Below are 24364 nucleotides of genomic sequence, written 5' to 3'. Positions count from 1 at the left end.
CTTGTCCCGCGGTGCGACCCAGAAGTGTCTACTTCGGTTAGGCACAAACAACAATATAAATAAGAGAATATACAAAGATCAAGCAAAAAGAAAATACAAATTCCAAAATCAAAATTAAGAAAATACAAGTATATTAACAATTTATTGAACGTATGTATATGTATAACAATTATTTACTTTTCATCAATTAATATTGTCGAAAATTGTCGGGGGGAGTCACATATAACTATAACTATAACTATAACTGTAACTACAATTATAACTTGTCTAATTAATCCCCTTAATTGTAACCTACACATACACAAAATATTAGAGATAAGATCCACTGTAAGTAGACTTTAAGCTCTTTCTGATCGCTGCTAGTAGTTAGTGGAATTTAGACCGTACAAGAATTCGGACGTAACAATAAAGTCATACTGAGAGTCTAGCAACCTTCTCTTTGTCTAAAAACGTGAAACTCAATTAGCAATTGAGCCATCTAAGCATCAACTCTTTTACAATCGACTTCGGACCCGGCTGAAATAGCTAATCCTAAAAGACACGGAGATCGAAGAGGATCTGGCGCGTCTGGGACCTCTACTAAACTGGGCCCTAGCATCGACATAACTATATATACTTTATAGGGTCGGAAACGCATCCTTCTACCTGTTATATACTTTCCGACGAATCTAGTATACCCTTTTAACTGAAATGTATTGTTCTCATCAATACCTATCGATTGACCCAAAAAAAAGTTTGCCGCGCCCACTTTAACGCCCACAAACCGCCCATAAACTCAAAAAAATCGTAAGTGTGAACGCGGATATATATACTTTATGGTGTTAGAAACGTCTCCTTCACTACGTTGCAAACTTCTAACTGAAATTATTATACCTTCACTAGCTGCTCTGGGAAATTCAGCGGATGCACCCACGGAAATTCCAATGTTAGGGAGTGTACTGACGTTTATTGAGAGGCGCGCTTGCATGCTGGAGACGATAAGCGCTCAACCTACAGCAACATTCCGCCATCAATCAGTCCACAACGAAGAGAGCTGTAAGATTTGTCATCTAGGACCACATCATTTTAGAGCATGTAGCCGCTTCCAGGAAATGGACCCCAAAACGCGGCGCCAAGCCATTATTCAAGTAGGAGCATGCACAAATTGTTTATCTTCACCTCATAAGGTTGAAAACTGTGGATCACCAGGCACTTGTCGAGGCTGCTAGCAACGGCATCATTCACTCTTACACCAAGTACCGTCTAGCAATCTAGTGGCCGGAGCAGTAACCATTTCAGGCTACGACCACTTAGGAGGATATACGCTGCTCGCGACCGCCAAGGTTTTATTACAAGGGCCAAACGGCCAACTACAAACATGTCGCGCTGTAATAGATGGTGGATCACAGGTGAATCTTATCTCAAGGAGGATGGCAGATCTGCTATCTCTTAAGGAAATGTCACCGATTGGAATATCTGGAATCGGAGGAAAAATATCAACAGCAATCAGATCAAAACTAAAGCTCTCATCATGTACATCAGGGTTTTAAACACTATTAGAGGTATTTATTATGCCCACAGTCATTACAGACAAACCGTCAGTACCGATTGCAACCGATCTTAATATTCCCGAGGGACTGCCGTTAGCAGATCCTGACTTTCGGCAACCTGGACCCATTGACCTAACCTTAGTGGTTGAAGTATTTGCTCGTGTATTAACAGGTGAACTTCTTGAACTAGGACCTAATAGACCGTTGGCCCAAGGCACAAGGCTTGGGTATGTAATCATAGGTTTTCTCGATAAAGAAACCTCATCTCATACGGAAGTCAACCCTATTCTGGTAGAAGACAGAGTTGATTTTGCAGAACCGAACGCTGCTTATAAGCCAACGAATGATAAAAATCCAATGAATAATAATCAATTTGATATAGAAGAAAGCAAACGGCAAAATGAGATTTCACTCGATGAAGAAGGGATTCATTCAACGAATGGATGATGGATTATAAAATAAAGAGCCTGAAGATATATGTAGTCAATCAAAATCTAGCGACACTGACTCGTCCATAGACGTGCCAAATGATCAAGTTTTACGAGGGCACAAGTTCAGTCCCCACGGTAATGGCAATTATATCGCAAAGCGGAGTGTTAAGCAGCATCAAGAAGATGTGAAGGACCTGAATCACAAACAAGAACCGCAGCAGTTGAAGGAAAGATCCTCCTCGGTCAATGATGATACAATTCGGCCAAGGGCTGACCGACATCACGCCTTAATTGAGGGTACCCCTCAATGGGGGGGAGAATGTTCGTACCCAAAGGTACTCAACATGACCACACCCAACAAATCAAGCAGTAGCCAAGTTGGGAACAGTACCAGGCGCTCAGTAGCACTCACTGCAGATGAGAATGGCTGTTCAGCATATTATATGTTGTACTATGTACTCTGACCCGCCAATGCAGTCAGCACATTTTGCAGTGTCAGCCGAGCCAACTACGCAAACTGCGACCATAATCGAAACTCCCTGACCTACCTACCTACTTTAGAATATGGCTTATTTCACTAATCATTACACTAAACTGCCGTGTTCCAAGTAGTATATAAGCATGTAGCCAATGAAGAATAAATCAGTTATCAACGCACCTCATAACTCCGCGGTTCTACTTCCTACCTCTGGGAATAGGGCTCGTATCACACTATCTCAACTAGCAGCTAACCACGTTAGCTCAACCTCATCGCAGTTCCCGCATCGCCTGTGGTTTGGCATTACAGTAACCATCGTTACCATCGCCGCGACGCGATCGTCCTGCAACCTCTACCTCGGTTAGGCACAAACAGCTATAGTCGAGAACCTCGACTATCAGATACCCGTTACTCAGCTAAAGGGACCAAAGGGAAATGGAGATATGCAAGCAGCAAAGCGAGATTGAAATGCGCCACCTACCGGCGGTAGACAGATTTAAGCGTAATGGGCGTTAGAGTGGGCGTGGCAAATTTTTTTTCGGATCAATCGATAGGTATTGACGAGACCAATACATTTCAGTTATCTAGCATGAAAATTGTGGGCGCCGCAGGCTTGGGCGGTTTGTGGGCGTTACAAGGCTATGGAATTTAAATCTAAGATCCCTATTCTCTATCTTTGATAATTTCCGAGATATCGACGTTCATATTTACGATTTCTTAAAGTTTGTGGGCGGTTTGTGGGCATTAAAGTGGGCGTGCTTGTGCTGCGTAAGAAGCTCAGGAATCCTAATGCCTAATCTCAATAGCCTAGCTCTTATAGTTTCCGAGATCTCAGCGTTCATCCGGACGGACGGACAGGCGGACATGGCAAGATCGACTCGGCTAGTGATCCTGATCAAGAATATATATACTTTATGGGGTCGGAAATGCTTATTTCTGCCTGTTACATACTTTCCGACGAATCTAGTATACCCTTTTAATCTACGAGTAACGGGTATAACAAGGAAGAACGCTATAGTCGAGTACCTCGTCTATCAGTTACCCGTTACTCAGCTAAAGGAACAAAAGGGAAATGGAGATAGAAAGGGAAGGGAGACTGAAATGCGTCACCTACCCCTGATTTCAATATATGGTTATGTGGGCGGTAGACAGATTTAAGCGTTATGGGCGTTAGAGTGGGCGTGGCAAACTTTATTTTGGGTCAATCGTTAGGTATTGACGAGACTAATACATTTCAGTTAAAACTTTTTTCTAGCATGAAAATTGTGGGCGCCACAGGCTTGGGCGTTTTGTGGGCGTTAGAGTGGGCGTGGCGTATTGGCGTAACAAGCTTGCGCTGCGCCCAAGGCTACGGAATCCCTATCTTTGACAGATTCCGAGATATCCGCGTTCATAAAATAGCGATTTTTTGATGTTTGTGGTCGGTTTGTGGGCGTTAAAGTGGGCGTGGTACACTTTTTTTTGGGTTAATCGATAGGCATTGATGAGAACAATACATTTCAATTAAAATTTGTATTCTAGCATCAAAACTGTATGAGCCACAGTTTTGGGAGGTTTGTGGGCGTTAGAGTGGGCGTGGCACGGTGCTGAAACAAACTTGCGCTGCGTAAGAAGCTTAGGAATCTCGCCAAATCTCAACAGCCTAGCTCTTATAGTTTCCGAGATCTCAGCGTTCATCTGGACGGCCAGACGGACATGGCTAGATCGACTCGGCTAGTGATCCTGATCAAGAATATATATACTTTATGGGGTCGGAAACGCTTCCATCTGCCTGTTACATACTTTCCGACGAATCTAGTATACCCTTTTACTCTACGAGTAACGGGTATAAAAACTTTTGCCCATAACTTTAAAAATGTGGTATTTAGACAAATTAAGTGAGAAAGGCTTACAAAGTATTTCAAAATACCTTTTTAACGACATATAGCACAAGCCTGTAGCTTCACAAGTTGCGGGTGTACTAAATATAGGTATTTATAGGTGTTTTCTCGCCAAACCTAGCTAGTTTTTCCAAAAGTGGTAGAACTAATGTTTCTTATATTGAGCTGCTTTACACCGTCCAGAATTTTTAGGACTCTAAAATAACGTTTTGGGACAAACTGACAAACAAATAAAATATTCATTTTGAGAGGTCCCCAGAAGTCTTGTTTTGCTAATTACTTTTGAACGGAGCATCCGATTTTGACAGTTGAGGCGTATTTTAAGTGAAAATACAAGTAGGTTAATAGCGGGGGGTGTTTATCCCCACCGGCCCAAACAGATAAAATGTTATAAATTTTCACTTTACACTTTCACCGCTCTTTCTCCCAAACCAATTGTGTTTTTCAAAGTCTTGTTATGCAACCCTTTTAGTTTTTCAAATACCTTTCGATTGATATATCACTCGAATCATCGGACGATTACAGTAGATTTTCATTTCAAAAACTTTACTTTTACACTTTCACCGCTCTTTCTCCCAAGCTAATTGATTTAATTTTATAACTTTTAATTGATGTATCACTCGTAACGATCGGACTATCACAGTAGATTCTCATTTTTTCTTGTATACAACTGCGGTAAAAAAAATAGCACCATTGTGTAGGCAGTTCTTCTTTGTGCTATAAAATGGAAATTTTTTACAATATTTTCAATCTGTTTTTAAGAGTAAGTAGGGTTACTTATCTAGTAACTAAAAAAAGTGTGGTTAATCCCACACTGCGAATGGTTTTTGCAACTAAAAAACATTAGTAAAAAAAAGTATCAAAATTATGCGGCAACCAAAATAGCACCATTCACGCTTTTTAATTTAAAACTACATTTGTTCTTTCGTTTTGTTGTGTTGGTAAAATAATGAATAAAATAGTGTTCCCAATTGATCATTAAACGCATTATCGAGTTGAATTTTTTTTTTTTAATTTTTGTAAGTACATAAAAAGGTGGATATAATGTTGGATATAATATACAAATTATGCGCTTTACGTCAAAAAAAAATCTCCCCAGACTGCAAAGCATTGGTGAATTTTAAGGACAAGTCTTAACCAAGGCCCACAATAAAAGGCAAACCCATTTTATGATCTGGCGGCTGAAAATTACTAATGTTTAGATGAAAAAGCCTTTAAATTCACATCAGACAACCTACAAATCGAAAAATCACATTTGCAAAGAATAATAATGAAGCTAGTATCATGGTATGGGAATATTCTCGTATTATAATGATGGTACCATATATTAATGTAAACCCATACACGATTAACATGTTCACTTTGAAAGCTCAAAAATTATGACGCTACTTTATGCGTAATACAAAATTAATTTATTTTCGAAGCTTTAAATCGATTTAGCGTCGCTTGTGAACAGATGCGTTTACTCTTGTGCTCTGAGATTTTGTCTTAATCAGTGCTTTTTTGCGAGTGTCTTGTGTTTGTTTATTAACAAAGCTTAGCCTAACAGTTGTGTTAGTGTTTTTGACTAGATCTCCCAGTAAACGGGTATGTGGTTTTTCATATTTTATTTCATTTCCATCCGAGAATTTTTCAGTTGAACAATTTCGATTTTCTTACGCTCTTAGTATATTCTCTTTTAAAATATTTGCTCCGCCTGATGTGTTTAAGGTACTACTTTCTGAAAGCTTTTGGCTTAATGATGAATTAGTAATAAAATAATTTGTTCCCAATAAACCGAGAACAAATAAAAGACCTTAGACTGCGCCAAAAAACTAACAAGTTTATTTTTGGCTTATCAAAATGTTAGGGGACTAAATATGAAGCTACCCAAGCTTTATGCTGACTCCTCTGCATTTACTGCAGATATTTTGGCTTTTACGGACACATGGCTGAAAGCAGAGATATCTGACAATGAAGTTCTGGCAAACAACTTTAATGCCTATAGGACCGATCGCTCCCCACGTAGGGGAGGCGGTGTGCTGATTGCCGTTACCACTAGCCTAACATCCGAGAGAATTCACTCTGATATCCCTAACGAAATTGAATTTGTTAGTGTGAAAGTTTCCTTGCAATCCTTTTCTATTTTTGTTACATGCTCTTACATTTCACCTGGCTCTGATTTAATAATTTATGAGCACCATCTGTGTGCGATAAAATCTGTTCTATCTCTTCTTTCTAACAGAGACCTTTTTATTGTTTTGGGAGACTTTAATCTCCGTGATATTTCTTGGTCTCCTCCTACTGACTCACTTGTAGTAGCCTTCGCACACTCTCCTGGTGCGCATCGTCACTACGTCCACAGCAATAAATATAAAACAGAGTTTTTTTAATGTATCCAAACTGATGCAAACTCTTCCCCAGAGTAAGGATCTATGTATATAATAAACATATGCATGGCATCACTCTTAATGTACTTTAAACTGAACGCATTCGTATTCTGTTGAGTTGAGTGACTTCCGTGCACACAATGAAACGAAGGAAGTTGTATTTAATGAGTGTGTGTTGAATCTCCCTTCTTTTCTTTTTATCTGGCCAGCATTCGAACACACTCGAATTGTGTCGTATTATTTCGTCGCGTTCTTACTCACTCGTTTCGTTTTCTGTCGGGTTTCGACGTGCCTGTTGAGACTTCAGTGAGCGCACTCACTCACTCAAACCCTAGAAGCTTCTCATTCAAATTCACTAAACTCATTTTGATCATTGTACCTCTGAATGCAGTGTTTTTGCCGTTCATGCAAATGTCTAGTGTATAATATTGAGCAGAAATCAAACGCAGTTTTCACATAATTCCAATATTATTATACCTTAAAAAAAATTTTAAACTATAGTTAGTATAATAAGCAATAGCAAAAGAGCATTCTTTTGCAGGTCCACTTTTATTTTAACAGCACTTTTAGACAATAAGCCTTGAAATTGTTTCTAGCGTCAATATTGAATCTACCCTTCAGTTCCAAAAAAAAAAGTTTCACTTGTGAATCACCTTGGGAATCACGTGGGACATGTCTTCTTGCACAAGTGAAGAATAAGTGACGCTCCATATAGAAAATTGTATGGGATGTCCGCATTTTCACAAGTGAAAATTCAAATGAAATTTTTTTGAAGTCCTACGGGATTTCACTTGTTCCTTATACTCATTTTTCGTATGGCCTGTCACGTGCCGGTGACACGTCCCAATCACTTGTGAAAATCAGAATTTTTCCATGAGTTTTCACTTGTGAAATCATTTGCAAGTGACACGTCCCATGTGAAATCACTTGTGAAAATCCGAATTTTTCCATGAGTTTTCACTTGTGAAATCATTTTCAAGTGACACGTCCCAAGTGAAATCACTTGTGAAAATCAGAATTTTTCCTATGAGTTTTCAATTATGAAAATATAGAATTTAAAATACATACATATTTAATTTTATTTTAATTAGATGGTATTATTTAAATTTTCAAAAATTGGACAATTATTGATTCTGTTTTTTTGTTTCGTAAGCTTATGTTTAACGTTAGTCATTGCCGTTCTTGAACCTTTGTCCGGGTTCTCTGAATCCTTGGCCAACGCTCCTAAAAAACATATGTTTAAAAAATGCGTTTTATTTGTTTATTTGTATATTTACCTTTTATAGCTGGATTTTTATTGGCACAAAACATTTCGTCATCCACTTTCGGCTAACGAATCCCATTGAATACCTTCAAAATATACGTACTTTAAACTAAGATCAATGTACAACATCTTAAACTTATCGTAGCACTTACCTGACTTTATTATATTAACTCAAAGAGATGATTAAAGTCACTCTGCTGCGCACAATTAAAATGGATGCTTCCCTTTCAATCACTCAAAAAGAATGCACCAAGTCTTCTTCTCACCCCTTTACTCGATTTCCTTTGTTTTCTCTTCGCTGTTGGCGCGTGCCACTGCACCTATACCCTTTCTAATGCGAAAAATATCCGACTATATAATTTTTTCTTCTGGAGTAAAAAATACAATATGAATTTTTAAAAAATGTTAATACTAAAATGTTTTTAAAATTGAAATCAATTTTAACGGACTAAATTTCTATAACTAAACTAAAAAATTATATTTTAATAAAAGTGTATAACAAGTGAACATAACATTATAAGTAAATTCAATTTACTTAATTTTACTATAATCAAATAATTTACTTTTATAAAACAATATTAAATGATTATATACAATACTGCACCTAAAATATTAGGGCATTCACATGTCGCTGCGCGACGAAAATTTTTCTACCAAAATATTAGTCGCTAGCCGAACATAACGGAGAGACGCAAAAAAAAAAAGAATAACGGACCGGCCGAAATTTGTCTCTGCGAGCTCGGAGTGCAGGCATATTATAAGACAAGAAAGAGAGGGATATCTCCGAATACCTGCCTCTCTTTGTTGCACGATCGCTTTCGTAGGCAGTCTTCTACGCTGTGCCGACTTCTCTGCTGACGTCAACAGCGGCACAGCGTTTTAGGAACAAAAAAAAAAAAGAAGCTTTTTGCCTTGAGCCATGTCACCGCGTCCCTACTGCAGAACTGAAGGGTATGTACGTACCCTTCAGTTCCAAAAAAAAAGTTTCACTTGTGAATCACCTTGGGAATCACGTGGGACATGTCGTCTTGCACAAGTGAAGAACAAGTGACGCTCCATACAGAAAATTGAATGGGATGTCCGCATTTTCACAAGTGAAAATTCAAATGAAAATTTTTCGAAGTCCTGCGGGATTTCACTTGTTCCTTAACTCATTTTTCGTATGGCCTGTCACGTGCCAGTGACACGTCCCAAGTGGAATCACTTGGGAAAATCAGAATTTTTCTATGAGTTTTCACTTATGAAAATATAGAATTTAAAATACATACATTTTATTTACTTTTAAATTCATTTTAATTAAACAGTGTTATTTAGGTTATCTGTTAAAGGACAATTATAGTAAGCCTAGTTTTATGTTACGTTATTGGCTTTTTACATTGGTCATCGCTTTCCTTAAACCTTTGTCCGGGTCCTCCGAATCCTTGGTCAACGCTCCTAAAAAATGTATGGGGATATGATTAAAAAATTCGTTTTACTTGTTTATTTGTATATTTACCTTTTAGAGCTGTGTATAAACCCGTTGCGGGATATTTTTTGCCACAAAACATTTCGTCATCCACTTTTGGCTAACGAAACCCATTGAATACCTTCAAAATATACGTACTTTAAACTAAGATCAATGCACAACATCTTGAACTTAACGTAGCACTTACCTGACCTTATTATATTAACTTAAAGAGACGATTAAAGTAACTCTGCTGCGCACAATTAAAATGGACGCTTCCCTTTCAATCACTCAAAAAGAATGCACCAAGTCTTCTTCTCACCCCTTTACTCGATTTCCTTTGTTTTCTCTTCGCTGTTGGCGCGTGCCACTGCACTTATACTTATATACTTGCACTTATACCCTTTCTAAGGCGAAATATATCCGACTATATAATTTGTACTTCAGTAAAAAATACAATACGAATTTTTAAAAAATGTTAATACTAATACTACTAATATTTAAATATGGAAATCAATTTTAACGGACTAATTTTTTATAATTACACTAAAAAAATATATTGTAATAAAAATGTATAATAAGTAAACATAACATTATAAGAAAATCCAAATTACTTAATTTTACTATAATCAAATAATTTACTTTTATAAAACAATATAAGTAGTATATTTTCGATACACAATAATGCTCCTAAAATATTAGGGCATTCACATGTCGCTAGCCGAACATAACCGAGAGACGCAAAAAAAACAACGGACCGGCCGAAATTTGTCTTTGCGAGCGCGGAGTGCAGGCAGATTATAAGACAAGAAAGAGAGGGAAATATCCGAATATCTGCCTCTCTTTGTTGCACGATCGTTTTCGTGGGCAGTCTTCTACGGCTGCGCCGACTGCTCTGCTGACGTCAACAGCGGCACAGCGTTTTAGGCACAAAAAAAGCTTTTTGCCTTGATCCATGTCACCGCGTCCCTACTGCAGAACTGAAGGGTATGTACATACTAGCAGCAATAATTGTTCGGCGTATTAATATGATTCCTGTCTCACTCGCACTCATTTGAACTCCCATAACGGTAACATTTTTATTGGCGGTCGAGAAACCCAAATTTCCTTAGCAGGGACTTTATCTGTCTGAGAAATCCATTATGCTATTAGGGTTGTTTAAATGTTGGTTGAATATTAGGTATTCGCGCGCATGTGCCAATGGTAACTTTCGTTATACATGAGATCTGCTCCGGGGTTTTATTTATTTAAAATGTTGTTCTTTATATTACTAAGCAAACATGTACCTAAAATGTACCAAATCCTGAAGCTTGAAATATTATTTGAAGGGTTTAGAAAAAAATCATAAAAAGGAGCTTGCTATTCGACCAAAAACCCTCTGTAATGCCTTAAATGCTTATTTATTTTTTTCGGTGAAATGAATGTATCGCAATAAAAAGCAAGCATTACCAGAGTTGTAAAAACGATTAAAAGCGAAAATACCATTTCGAAAAAAAAAACATTTGAGCCAAAGTTTTTCGCTACCAAATATTCACCTCTCCTTTCTGCCACAACATTCTTGACACTACTTATGGTGACCACGTAAGAGCGAGACAAAAATATATAGATACCTTGACGATTCAATAGACAAATCGTTATAGGACAATATTGGGGAGATTGCAAAGGGGGCCAATTAAAAAAAAAAAGATAATGGACGGACGATGTCAAAAACCACCTCAGCAACAAACTGAATATTTCTTGAACCGAACTTACCGTCCTGAAGTTCAAGTTAAAGAAGAGACGTGAAATATCTTTGTTTAAAATTGGATTTCCTGAGGTACATCTTGACATGGCTCTCAATGTTTTTATTTGGCCTGAACATGTCATTGTTCACGATTACGTAAACCAGCCTAATCCTCTGGTTCACGGGCCTCAGGTTCCTTCAAGCAACGTACCAAAAAAATAAATAATAATTTTCCCTACACTACCAATATATTCGCAGTTTATTTCGCAAACTTAGTAAGCTGCACGTCAACAGTATCTTTTTTGGTGCCGATGTGATTGCTTTTACTGAAACGTGACTTAATTACTCTGTGTCTGACTGCGAAATTTTTGCTGAAGATTATGTTATTTATAGATGTGACCTCCTTGGTGGCGGTGTTCTTATTGCCGTCATGGCCGATCTTGTCTCTCAACGTATTCCGATGATTGGACCTGACAGCACATTAGATTTTGTTGCTGTTCGGATTCAGGTTATTTCGTTTTCACATCATGCTCGTATATTCCCCCTCTTTCTGATACTAGTCCTATCTTCAGCATTTGGCTTAAAAACAGAGTATTCATTCAACCCTTGGCAATAACGATCATTTTATTTTTATGGGCGATTTTAACCTTCCTGTCATTTCTTGGGCATCCAAGTTCTTTCAAATGTTCCCGGCCCATGAGTTTATTCACGGTATTACTGGACTTTCTTTAGGACAACTGAACTCAGTCTTGAATTGCTCTGGTAAAGTTTTAGACCTTATTTTTTCCTCAGAGTTCGCAAATACATACGTAACTGGAACTAGCCTTTTCTGTAATCCTAAAGACGCGTACCATCCTAAACTTGAGGTTACTTCAGAAGTATTTGTTCCAGTATTGTCATGACCCGAAATCCTTTTGTTGTTTTCGTAGAGCTAAGTTCGCAGAAATTAATACGTATTTATCCGAACTGATTGGTCTTTCATGGATTTTAACGACGATCCCTTATATATTGTAGAACAGTTTACTCCTTTCAGCTTTCGAGCCCCCTGGGTTCTCTCGTCCCTCTCTTTCCTGAAAATCACCATGTCCAGACTGTTTAAGAAAGCTAACCACTCGAGGTATCTAATTGCTCGTTCTAATTTCTTAATCCATAACTCCGAATGCTACAATAGTTATCTAAACCTAACCCCAAACAGTTTTATGCATTTGTTAATTCGAATCGAAAATCACAACAATTTTCATCTTTTTTCACCTTGATACTACATCCACGAACTTATTTGCCAAATCCTACCCATACCCTCTCCCTTACTCCAACTGAATTTCCATGCCACATTAGTGCAGTCGATGTTTTTCAAAATCTTCAAAAAATCAAGTTATTTTTCTCTTTGGGCCTTGACATTGTACCGAGCTGTTTTATAAAAAAACGTGCCGATGCTTTCTGCAAACCGGTATCTAAACTTTTTCAGGTATCCCTTCTACACTCGTATTTCCCTGATGTTTTGAAGGAATCTTTTATCATCCCACTTCATAAAAAAGAGATCAAGTCGGATATTAAAAGCTACCGCGGTATGCAAAACTGAGCGCGATACCCAAGTTTTTTGAACAATTAATTACCGCTCAGCTACAGCACCAATACAGCTCAGTAATGTCCCCGACTCAGCATGGCTTTATGATAAGAAGGTCAACGTCTACGAATCTTTTTGAATTTAGTGCAGTTTACTATTAAAAATAATAATCAAACTGATGTAATTTCTACGGACCTTAGTAAGGCTTTCGATTACGTGAACTATCAGTTTGTGAGGAGTTGAATAACTCCCCACAAATAGAAGCAGCAGCAGATGGCCGGCCGCTTACCAGATACGCGGCGTATTCGCGTAGTAACGGCGCGGCGAGGAGAGTTTGGAGACTTGGATGGAGAGCGAGAGATTTTGGAGACTTGGATGGAGAGCGAGAGAGTTTGGAGACCAAGGATGGAGATCGAGAGAGTTTGGAGACCAATGAAGGAGAGCGAGAGAGTTTGGAGACCAAGGATGGAGATCGAGAGAGAATGGAGACTTCGCGGGCAGAGGAAGAGTGCCGTGTGCAAAAGCGGATAACGGAACTCCACCGGACTTTGAACTCTCCCGTGAACTTTGGACCGGGAGAAGAAGTGCCACATCTCGGCAGTGGAGTGGTACACAGGCGTGTCACAAACATCATGGGAATCAGCGGGACGGCAGCTGTGGGCAGAGCATCGGTTGGAAGCGGTACGTGAAGGACACGGACTTTGGACCCGGAGTGGAGAGATCCAGCGGGCCGTGCGCAAAAGGGAAATAACGGTTCCCGGAGGCCCTATATAAGGCCGCAGAGCGTTGGCAGCTGGATCAGTCGATCACGAGGAGTCAAACCTTCAAGATCAGTTAAAGTACCAAGTGAACAGTCAGTCAAGCAAATAATATACGAGGGAGCTACAACCAAGCGAGTCGTCGGAAGCAGCGCCGTGGGAAGCACACAAGGAGCAAGATCGCCACGTCGAGACGTTCGGGACTGTGACATCAGGTATCTCCGAATTGAGACACAAGTGGCTAAGTTCCGGAAGGCATCACACGGCTAGGTCAAGGCGTTTGTTTTCCAACTTTGTCACGACCACACCCTGGCGAGTCGCCCGGCGGGTCTGTCAGAGACAAGCGAAAGAGGCCAACGACGAAGAACCGTCAGCTTGGGGAGGAAAGTTGTCTGAGACCCAGCGTACCTTGCCCGACCAAGCAGGACCTGGCGTGACGGACGAGCGGTAGATCGAGTTGCGGTTTCAAGAGGCGATTGCCTGGAGAGCCCTGCGATTACCGGCGAAGTTCCCGAACAGCAACCGCCCAACTCCCCGAGTGCCAAAACATCAAGCTACTGGTCAGGAGACAGCGCAGAGGACATCGGTATCGACGCCAGCAGACATTTCCGGCAGCCAGGTTACCACGTTATCGCCGCGCGGAGCTCATTGGGGAGCGCAGGTGCGTCGCGGACGTCAAGCACTAGGGTAAAGCCGGGTGGAACGTTTGTCTGCGCTAGGCGTAAAGCAAAGTGAACTGCTAGGCAGCTTCCTGGAGGCAGCCTTGACTGTCAGCGCGATCTGAGCAAGAACCTAGCGGGACCGTCCGGGACAGAGCAAGGGACAGGTATTGCCTCGAAAGGCGTCGGCCTGGAGAGCAAAGCTTGTTCACCCTAGTCTGAGAACGGTGACGCTTCCCTAAGCCCAGAAGGCCGAACTCACTGCGAGTCTAAGGCGCAACAAGCGACCCCGAGGCAACGCGTACGCGAGCGAGCAGAGGCGGCCACTACGAGCGTCCCGAGACCCAGGAGCCAAGCGGAAGCCGAGTCAACGCGTCGACAAGCCAGAAGGAGGAGCACCAGCAGCCGGCGGAACCAGAGCAAGGAGATACAGAAGCCAGCCCAGCCACACACCCGCTGTACCAATACTACGAGAATAAATCCCACTGTTACCATTTGAACCCTTTGTTTTCTCACTGATCTACGGGGCAGTCACGTCATATAAATTTGGTGGGACGAACACACAATCTTTTGAGCTAGCCGCTCGAATCTCGTAGCGAGCAGACACACAAAATCAGTTCGTTACAAGTTATTATTGAAAAAACTTATTCTATTACGATTCCCGATAACGTTGGCTAAGTGATTTCAACATACTTATCGAACCGGACTCAGAAAGTAGCTTTTCAAAGCTCAATCTTTAACTTTGTCCCAGTGACCTCTGGTGTTCCGCAATGAAACCACCTAGGACCTCTTCTGTTTGAAATTTTCATAAATGACTTGCCTCAAGTAGTTCTCTCCTCTCATGTTATGATGTATGCTGACGACGTCAAACTTTGTTTGCCTTTAACGAATCCCAATTCACATGCACTTTTGCAAGCCGAATTTAACAATTTGCTTCTTGGTGCATCCATAATTTGCTGTTCTTAAGCAACTCTAAAAGTAACTTTATGTCTTTTTATCGGAAGAATATCTTTCTCTCAAGATATTTTATCGGGTCGAGTGATATTGAACGCATTAATTCCGTTACAGACCTTGGAGTTTTATTCAACCATAACTTAAACTTCACTAATCACATTGGCGTCACAGTTAGTAAGGCAAAAGGGGTTTTTGCCATTGTCAAACGTTGCTCAAAGGAATTTGTGAACCCCTGTACCACATACCTAAACCTAAACACTTATACATTTCCTTTTAGTTTAAAGTCGTATTTTCTAGGAATATTTCCGTTTTTTTTTATTTGCCAAAGAAGTTACCAGCATTTACATTTTTCTAACTTGAGCTGATAAGTGTTCTCCTACCCGGCTTTATGGGTCACTATGGTGATAGACTTCCTCCATTTTTGAGGATAAAAGCCAATTTATCATGCTCTTAAATATTATGGTTAAAAGATGTATTGCCCAGTTTGGCAGTTCAACGATTTTTTAGGGAAGATGAAATGGTGATCCGGCGCTTTCTTTTTCTCTTGGGAGGGATGTTTGACTATTGGGAGCACAAAGATGGAAAATTTATGTGCCGTCTCTTTGGTGCCCCATTTAATGTAAATGGTAATTACTTTTGATTGGTGAACATATGCCTGATAAATATCGTTTGCTGTTCTTAGAGAATGAAATTTTAATAGAGGTGAAGTGAGAAAGTCGAGCTATCCTATGATAGATCTGTTACGTGTTCCACATCAATATGAGCCTGCAGCAAACTTCTTGTGACAGCAAAATCAATTAAGTCAGATTTTTTTGGATCGGAAAAATAAAGTCAAGCTTGTTTGCTTGCTAGCTGCTTTGCATTGTAGTCACTAGCGGCTATAAAGCGGTCCCATAATAAATCAAAGAATTTTACAAATTCTGCTTTTGAAATAAAAAGCGCGGTATTTAGTATACAGAAGCTTTGTTTAAGTAACCGCATTGATTGTACTGATGTTGCTTGTAAATAGGTTGCAGCCAAAAGTGACAACTCGTAATGACAGTACCTCCATGAGCCTTATCATCCGGATGATTTGACAAAAAAAATGTATATTCAAGTTTATCTTCTTGGTTTTTAGTGTTAAGTGTTTTTATTTGTTAAGTAAGTTATGAGTATGATGCCAATGCCATAATAATCAAGGAACTGTAAGAGCTCCTGGAGTTTTCTTTGATTTTTCCCAGCAGGCTTGAACCGCTCCAGATAAGTTCCACTTACTGTATTTTGCCGGTCAAACAGTCAGTTTTTCGAACCCTATTTCGACTAACTTTCTGTATGATATATTGTCTAGATCCAAAAGTGATTAATCCGACGCAACGGCAATAAATATATGTATTTCAAATCCGTTATTTGTTCCCGATAATATTCCAGTTTCCTTTGCCCACAATTGTACACTTGAAACAATTCCAGTAGATATTTCAGTGCTACTATTCAACTAAAACAATTCTCAAATATATTTTTAATTCCAATTGTGTGTAAAATATAGCCCAGCCACAGTAAAAAAATTCCCGATCATACAATTTTGCCTTAAGACTTGCACTCCTTATTTTTTACTGTGTTTCAGCTGCGTGTGTATATTTACATAATTACTCTTTCTAATACAGTCCACAATAACTACTTTTTCTAATACAGTCCACTCCAACCTTTTCTCGACCTACAAATACGGCTAAATTATTTCTAAAATTAAAAACAAAGCTACAATATCCACAAATTTACTCCAGCAAATCGTCTGCAACTTAGTTGTGCAGGTGACAAACAATCGCACCGACAAACAAACATAAGCGAAGTCTTTACAATTACCGCAGCGTTATTCCGCTATTGGCACTAGAGGTTTACGCCGATGGTTTCAGCAGCGGCGGCGGCGTAGAGTTCTAAATTACCCAGCGGCGGCGGCGTAGCCGTTAGAAAGAACCGGCGGCGGCGGCGGGTACGCCGCCGGTGAAATTGTCGGCGGCTGGCGGCGTAAGCATTTAATAAACTGATTTTTTTTTTTCCTTTTATTAATAAGTGAGTCAAGCGAAATAACAAATTAAACTAAAAAACTCCCACACTTTACTTTTACGACTTGCGTTGCGCTGTAGTTCAATTGAATACATGTTCAATGCCTTATCCATCTGTTTGTTGGAATATTTAATTCTTATACATAATTCTTAATCCAATTATAACACTGTAAAACTTACTTCGTGAAATTAATTACGCACTCAGCTGTTAAATGTTTTAGAGATGGGAGATGAGACATTTAATCGATAACTGAAAGCGATTATTGTCGAAAATTTTTTTAGGATATATTAATAAAAACCTTTTTTATTTATAAAATGAATAAAAATTTGTATGACGCCGAACGCCGCCGCCGCCGCCGCCGCCGCCGCCGCCGCGCCGGTTTTTACGTGACTCGGCGGCGGCGCGTCAAAAAAGCAAAAAATCGGCGGCGGCGGCGGCGTGGCTCGGCGGCGTATATGTCTAATTGGCACCCCACATATGTACATATATGTACAGTGTACATACATACGTATATCGATATTTTGGCCAGTGCACATTGGGTCAAGGGCTCACAATAAATGTTCCTTCCAAACAAACAAAATTAAAGTCCGTAATTCTTTACATAAGTCCGACCATCCGATATAATAGATATTTATTGACTTTGCCTATCCGACAGTGTGACCGTATATATTTACAATCTTGATTGGTTCCTAAATTCCAATTGGATTATAGCCCGTTTCCTTACTTCTGGATTACAAATTTTAAATTATTTTACGTCATGGCAACATCAGTCAAATCCGCTTTAACCCGATTTATGGCCACAGCTGACTGTCTGATCCACTTTGAGGCCACTGTGAACGCTCCAGGTGCTCCTACCCCAACGTTATCCGCCTGTAAAATCCGACGCGATCACTTAAATTCCTTGTGGCAAACGGTAAAGGCAGCATACGACATATGCTCCGACTGCATTATAGGTGCAGGCGAGGGCGCTGCAGACACGAAATCCATACTAAAATCCAAGTATTACCAAACGTACTCCATCTATGAAATGTTTGCCGCGCAGCTCATGGAACAAATCCAAAAAGGCTCCTCCCAAATACCTCAAGCTCCAGTAACTTCGTCCCAAAATTCCACGTCGTATGGCTGTCGACTCCCTCCTATCGACACAGAGGTTTTCTCTGGCGATTATCTTCGCTGGCCAACTTTCCGGGACCTTTTCACGGCAATATACATAGACAATCCGAGTTTAACGCCCGTTGAAAAATTATTCCACTTAAATTTAAAAAAAAGTGACGAAGCTCATTCCATAGTTTCAAGATCCTCACTCACCAATGATGGCTTTCGCTCAGCCTGGAAAAACCTAACTGAGCGTTTCGAAAATAAGCGATTGCAGGTGAACAGTCACCTGAAAACACTTTTCAATGTGCAATCCATAGCACAGGAGTCGGGAGCAGCCTTAAAGGATCTTCAACGCACTTTTCAAGGTTGCTTAACTTTCTTAAAACTTTCCGGTGTTTATATTGAGAATTGGGATCCTATCCTGGTATATGTGTGCTCGACAAAACTACCAAAGCTCACTCTCTCATTATGGGAACAATCCATCCAAAATAAAGCCGAAATTCCTACGTGGAGGAGAAATGTTTACGTCAAAGGGGCGTTTACTTTCAGGAGGCAGTGTCGAGCGGCAGTTTTATTCAGATGTCTACATCTCGCGCACTCGCACTGCCCTCTCCATCTCTCCCCTAAGTCTCCGCTCCGCTCTGGAGCGCTTAAGTTAAGCTAGGCTTAATGAGTTCTTATTTCCAAGTGTACGAATAAACACCTATGCCGCGCGGGCAAATGCAAACTTTTAGTTCCAACTTGCATATTTTCGATAGCCATTTGTGTTGTTTATATTGAAGAAAAAAATCCTATTTTCAAAATTTTGGTGCAAGTCTGATTGATAAATGAGGCCGATTTATCGCGGATTTATTTTTAGTTATTCTTTGTTTTAAGTGAGCCAACGCAAGATTATAAGCACCGCAAATTCTTCAAAAGATGTCGATAAAACACATAAAAAAACAAGGAAGAACGCTATAGTCGAGTACCTCGACTATCAGATACCCGTTACTCAGGTAAAGGGACCAAAGGAAAATGGAGATATGCAAGCAGCAAATGCGCCACCTACCGGCGGTAGACAGATTTAAGCGTTGTGGGCGTTAGAGTGGGCGTGGCAAAGTTTTTTTAAATCAATCGATAGGTATTGACGAGACCAATACATTTCAGTTTAAATTTTTCATCTAGCACGAAAATTGTGGGCGCCACAGGCTTGGGCGGTTTGTGGGCGTGGCAAACTTTTTTTTAAATCAATCGATAGGTATTGACGAGACCAATACATTTCAGTTACAATTTTTTATCTAGCATGAAAATTGTGGGCGCCACAGACTTGGGCGGTTTGTGGGCGTTAGAGTGGGCGTGGCATATTCGCGTAACAAACTTGCGCTGCGCTCAAGCCTACGGAATCTAAATCTGAAATCCAGTTTCTCTATCTTTGATATTTTCCGAGATATCCGCGTTCATATTTACGATTTTTTTAAGTTTGTGGGCGGTTTGTGGGCGTTAAAGTGGGCGTGGCAGACTTTTTTTTAGGTCAATCGGTAGGTATTGATGAGAACAACACATTTCAGTTAAAATTTTTGTTCTAGCATCAAAACTGTAGGAGCCACAGTTTTGCGCGGTTTGTGGGCGTTAGAGTGGGCGTGGCACTCTACTGAAACAAACTTGCGCTGCGCAGGAATCTCAGGAATCTGCATGCCTAATCCCAGTATTGTAGCTCTTATAGTTTCCAAAATCTCAGCGTTCATACGGACAGACGGACAGACGGACAGACGGACATGGCTAGATCGACTCGGCTAGTGATCCTGATCAAGAATATATATACTTTATGGGGTCGGAAACGCTACCTTCTGCCTGTTACATACTTTTCGACGAATCTAGTATACCCTTTTACTCTACGAGTAACGGGTATAAACACCACGAATTCTTTAGAAAAGGATAGCCCAATGTGTAATTAAATCTTAAATTATTAGCTTGACCGTATTAGCTAAAGAACGCTATATTCGATTATCTCGACTATCAGATACCCGTTACTTAGCTTTTAAAAAAGCAAAAAATCGGCGGCGGCGGCGGCGTGGCTCGGCGGCGTATATGTCTAATTGGCACCCCACATATGTACATATATGTACAGTGTACATACATACGTATATCGATATTTTGGCCAGTGCACATTGGGTCAAGGGCTCACAATAAATGTTCCTTCCAAACAAACAAAATTAAAGTCCGTAATTCTTTACATAAGTCCGACCATCCGATATAATTAAATCTTAAATTATTAGCTTGACCGTATTAGCTAAAGAACGCTATATTCGATTATCTCGACTATCAGATACCCGTTACTTAGCTTTTAAATTAAAAATTTATAAAGTTTAATGCAGCGTGGAGAGAAAAATGCAAAGAGCGAGTAGCCCCCCTCCCAGGATCATACCATTGTTTTCAGCAATTAAAGTTTTACATTAATTACATTACATTACATTAATTTGGTATTTTAACAGGCTGGCTATAATACATATGTAATATATTGTTATACTTAAGGTTATATGAACCTAAAACGAGGGTGGAAAATAGAGTTGCCTGCGAGCAGCGAATCAGTTCTGACCGAGAGTGCAAATACGAACTTAATCCTTATATAGTATTAAGTTTATTAGGGAGAGAGAACCAGAGATACAAAAGGCAAAAAATTATTTATTTAATGTGTGCTGGCAGCGCTTTTCGCTCTAATTTTTCTGCATCCGCTTATGTTTCTGCAAGCTCCAAGATAGAGAGAGAGATACATCAAGTAGACTTAAAACATTTATATAAATGTAATATTGCTTAAGGAGTATTTAATTCTTAACGTTTGTAGGGAAGAGTGGGGTAAGGATAGTTAAGGGGCAAGGATAGTTTGTGACCCTAGCGGCTAAACGGCTTCTTTAAATTCCGAGCCGATACCGTAGAACACTAGAGGGCGACACAAATTTGAGCTTTAAACGCCATCAATTGAAGAAGTTATGAATTACTTTCCGTCAATGTCACACTTTATAAAAAATCTTTATTCAGTGCCAGATTTGATAAATATTTTTATTATGTTCGAGAAACTTTATTGGATATTGGTCGCTCGTGAGTTTTTTTTACGATTTTTTTTCTAAGTCGAAACTTTGTTCCGAACGCGTTCCTGTTTTTCATATTTGGGTCTTCATTCTTGTTGATATTGTGCAACAACTCAAACTCACACTCCCTGTGGGGCAAGAGTAGTTATACGTAATACTTAAAAATACGGATTTTGTTTAAGTAACTATATAAGAAAATATATCATAAAAAATGTAAGCAAACTGATTTTTGAAAAATTCTTTTTGCATTTACTATTCTTTTAGTTTGAAGAAACTTTTTGCATCAAAAAATTTAAGTTTTCAAGTCGGTGAAAAAATTTTAAAAGTAGTTTAAAGTCGTATTTTCTAGGAATATTTCCCTGTTTTTTTTTATTTGCCAAAGAAGTTACCAGCATTTACATTTTTCTAACTTGAGCTGATAAGTGTTCTCCTACCCGGCTTTATGGGTCACTATGGTGATAGACTTCCTCCATTTTTGAGGATAAAAGCCAATTTATCATGCTCTTAAATATTATGGTTAAAAGATGTATTGCCCAGTTTGGCAGTTCAACGATTTTTTAGGGAAGATGAAATGGTGATCCGGCGCTTTCTTTTTCTCTTGGGAGGGATGTTTGACTATTGGGAGCACAAAGATGGAAAATTTATGTGCCGTCTCTTTGGTGCCCCATTTAATGTAAATGGTAATTACTTTTGATTGGTGAACATATGCCTGATAAATATCGTTTGCTGTTCTTAGAGAATGAAATTTTAATAGAGGTGAAGTGAGAAAGTCGAGCTATCCTATGATAGATCTGTTACGTGTTCCACATCAATATGAGCCTGCAGCAAACTTCTTGTGACAGCAAAATCAATTAAGTCAGATTTTTTTGGATCGGAAAAATAAAGTCAAGCTTGTTTGCTTGCTAGCTGCTTTGCATTGTAGTCACTAGCGGCTATAAAGCGGTCCCATAATAAATCAAAGAATTTTACAAATTCTGCTTTTGAAATAAAAAGCGCGGTATTTAGTATACAGAAGCTTTGTTTAAGTAACCGCATTGATTGTACTGATGTTGCTTGTAAATAGGTTGCAGCCAAAAGTGACAACTCGTAATGACAGTACCTCCATGAGCCTTATCATCCGGATGATTTGACAAAAAAAATGTATATTCAAGTTGATCTTCTTGGTTTTTAGTGTTAAGTGTTTTTATTTGTTAAGTAAGTTATGAGTATGATGCCAATGCCATAATAATCAAGGAACTGTAAGAGCTCCTGGAGTTTTCTTTGATTTTTCCCAGCAGGCTTGAACCGCTCCAGATAAGTTCCACTTACTGTATTTTGCCGGTCAAACAGTCAGTTTTTCGAACCCTATTTCGACTAACTTTCTGTATGATATATTGTCTAGATCCAAAAGTGATTAATCCGACGCAACGGCAATAAATATATGTATTTCAAATCCGTTATTTGTTCCCGATAATATTCCAGTTTCCTTTGCCCACAATTGTACACTTGAAACAATTCCAGTAGATATTTCAGTGCTACTATTCAACTAAAACAATTCTCAAATATATTTTTAATTCCAATTGTGTGTAAAATATAGCCCAGCCACAGTAAAAAAATTCCCGATCATACAATTTTGCCTTAAGACTTGCACTCCTTATTTTTTACTGTGTTTCAGCTGCGTGTGTATATTTACATAATTACTCTTTCTAATACAGTCCACAATAACTACTTTTTCTAATACAGTCCACTCCAACCTTTTCTCGACCTACAAATACGGCTAAATTATTTCTAAAATTAAAAACAAAGCTACAATATCCACAAATTTACTCCAGCAAATCGTCTGCAACTTAGTTGTGCAGGTGACAAACAATCGCACCGACAAACAAACATAAGCGAAGTCTTTACAATTACCGCAGCGTTATTCCGCTATTGGCACTAGAGGTTTACGCCGATGGTTTCAGCAGCGGCGGCGGCGTAGAGTTCTAAATTACCCAGCGGCGGCGGCGTAGCCGTTAGAAAGAACCGGCGGCGGCGGCGGGTACGCCGCCGGTGAAATTGTCGGCGGCTGGCGGCGTAAGCATTTAATAAACTGATTTTTTTTTTCCTTTTATTAATAAGTGAGTCAAGCGAAATAACAAATTAAACTAAAAAACTCCCACACTTTACTTTTACGACTTGCGTTGCGCTGTAGTTCAATTGAATACATGTTCAATGCCTTATCCATCTGTTTGTTGGAATATTTAATTCTTATACATAATTCTTAATCCAATTATAACACTGTAAAACTTACTTCGTGAAATTAATTACGCACTCAGCTGTTAAATGTTTTAGAGATGGGAGATGAGACATTTAATCGATAACTGAAAGCGATTATTGTCGAAAATTTTTTTAGGATATATTAATAAAAACCTTTTTTATTTATAAAATGAATAAAAATTTGTATGACGCCGAACGCCGACGCCGCCGCCGCCGCCGCGCCGGTTTTTACGTGACTCGGCGGCGGCGCGTCAAAAAAGCAAAAAATCGGCGGCGGCGGCGGCGTGGCTCGGCGGCGTATATGTCTAATTGGCACCCCACATATGTACATATATGTACAGTGTACATACATACGTATATCGATATTTTGGCCAGTGCACATTGGGTCAAGGGCTCACAATAAATGTTCCTTCCAAACAAACAAAATTAAAGTCCGTAATTCTTTACATAAGTCCGACCATCCGATATAATAAATATTTATTGACTTTGCCTATCCGACAGTGTGACCGTATATATTTACAATCTTGATTGGTTCCTAAATTCCAATTGGATTATAGCCCGTTTCCTTACTTCTGGATTACAAATTTTAAATTATTTTACGTCATGGCAACATCAGTCAAATCCGCTTTAACCCGATTTATGGCCACAGCTGACTGTCTGATCCACTTTGAGCCCACTGTGAACGCTCCAGGTGCTCCTACCCCAACGTTATCCGCCTGTAAAATCCGACGCGATCACTTAAATTCCTTGTGGCAAACGGTAAAGGCAGCATACGACATATGCTCCGACTGCATTATAGGTGCAGGCGAGGGCGCTGCAGACACGAAATCCATACAAAAATCCAAGTATTACCAAACGTACTCCATCTATGAAATG

At 39.5% G+C, this 24364-nt stretch overlaps 1 protein-coding gene and 2 long non-coding RNA genes across 7 annotated transcripts in view; all 3 read right to left on the bottom strand.

Annotated features, from left to right (window-relative positions):
• Positions 1-24364, bottom strand: part of LOC119562453 (nuclear pore membrane glycoprotein 210) — a 586123-nt gene that overhangs the window by 438692 nt on the left and 123067 nt on the right. The window contains exon 6 of one of the 5 annotated variants that reach the window (XM_037875643.1): positions 8260-8319. The exons of the other annotated variants lie outside the window; for them this stretch is intronic. Coding sequence (XP_037731571.1) covers positions 8303-8319 — 17 coding nt within the window. The 3' untranslated portion in view covers positions 8260-8302. Of the gene's footprint in view, positions 1-8259; positions 8320-24364 lie in introns of those variants that run through there. 5 annotated transcript variants of the gene reach the window in all.
• On the bottom strand, positions 17072-17411 carry LOC119562456. The gene is made up of 2 exons (XR_005221850.1): positions 17270-17411; positions 17072-17203 (listed from the first exon to the last, which is right to left on the bottom strand). It is a non-coding gene; the product is annotated as an uncharacterized LOC119562456 (long non-coding RNA).
• On the bottom strand, positions 23326-23690 carry LOC119562455. Its single transcript, XR_005221849.1, has 2 exons — positions 23523-23690; positions 23326-23456 (listed from the first exon to the last, which is right to left on the bottom strand). It is a non-coding gene; the product is annotated as an uncharacterized LOC119562455 (long non-coding RNA).

Source organism: Drosophila subpulchrella, unplaced genomic scaffold, assembly GCF_014743375.2.
Source record: "Drosophila subpulchrella strain 33 F10 #4 breed RU33 unplaced genomic scaffold, RU_Dsub_v1.1 Primary Assembly Seq48, whole genome shotgun sequence".
NCBI lineage: Eukaryota > Metazoa > Arthropoda > Insecta > Diptera > Drosophilidae > Drosophila > Drosophila subpulchrella.
Note: the sequence above shows the minus strand (reverse complement) of the source record. Positions and strands in the feature narration are given on the sequence as shown.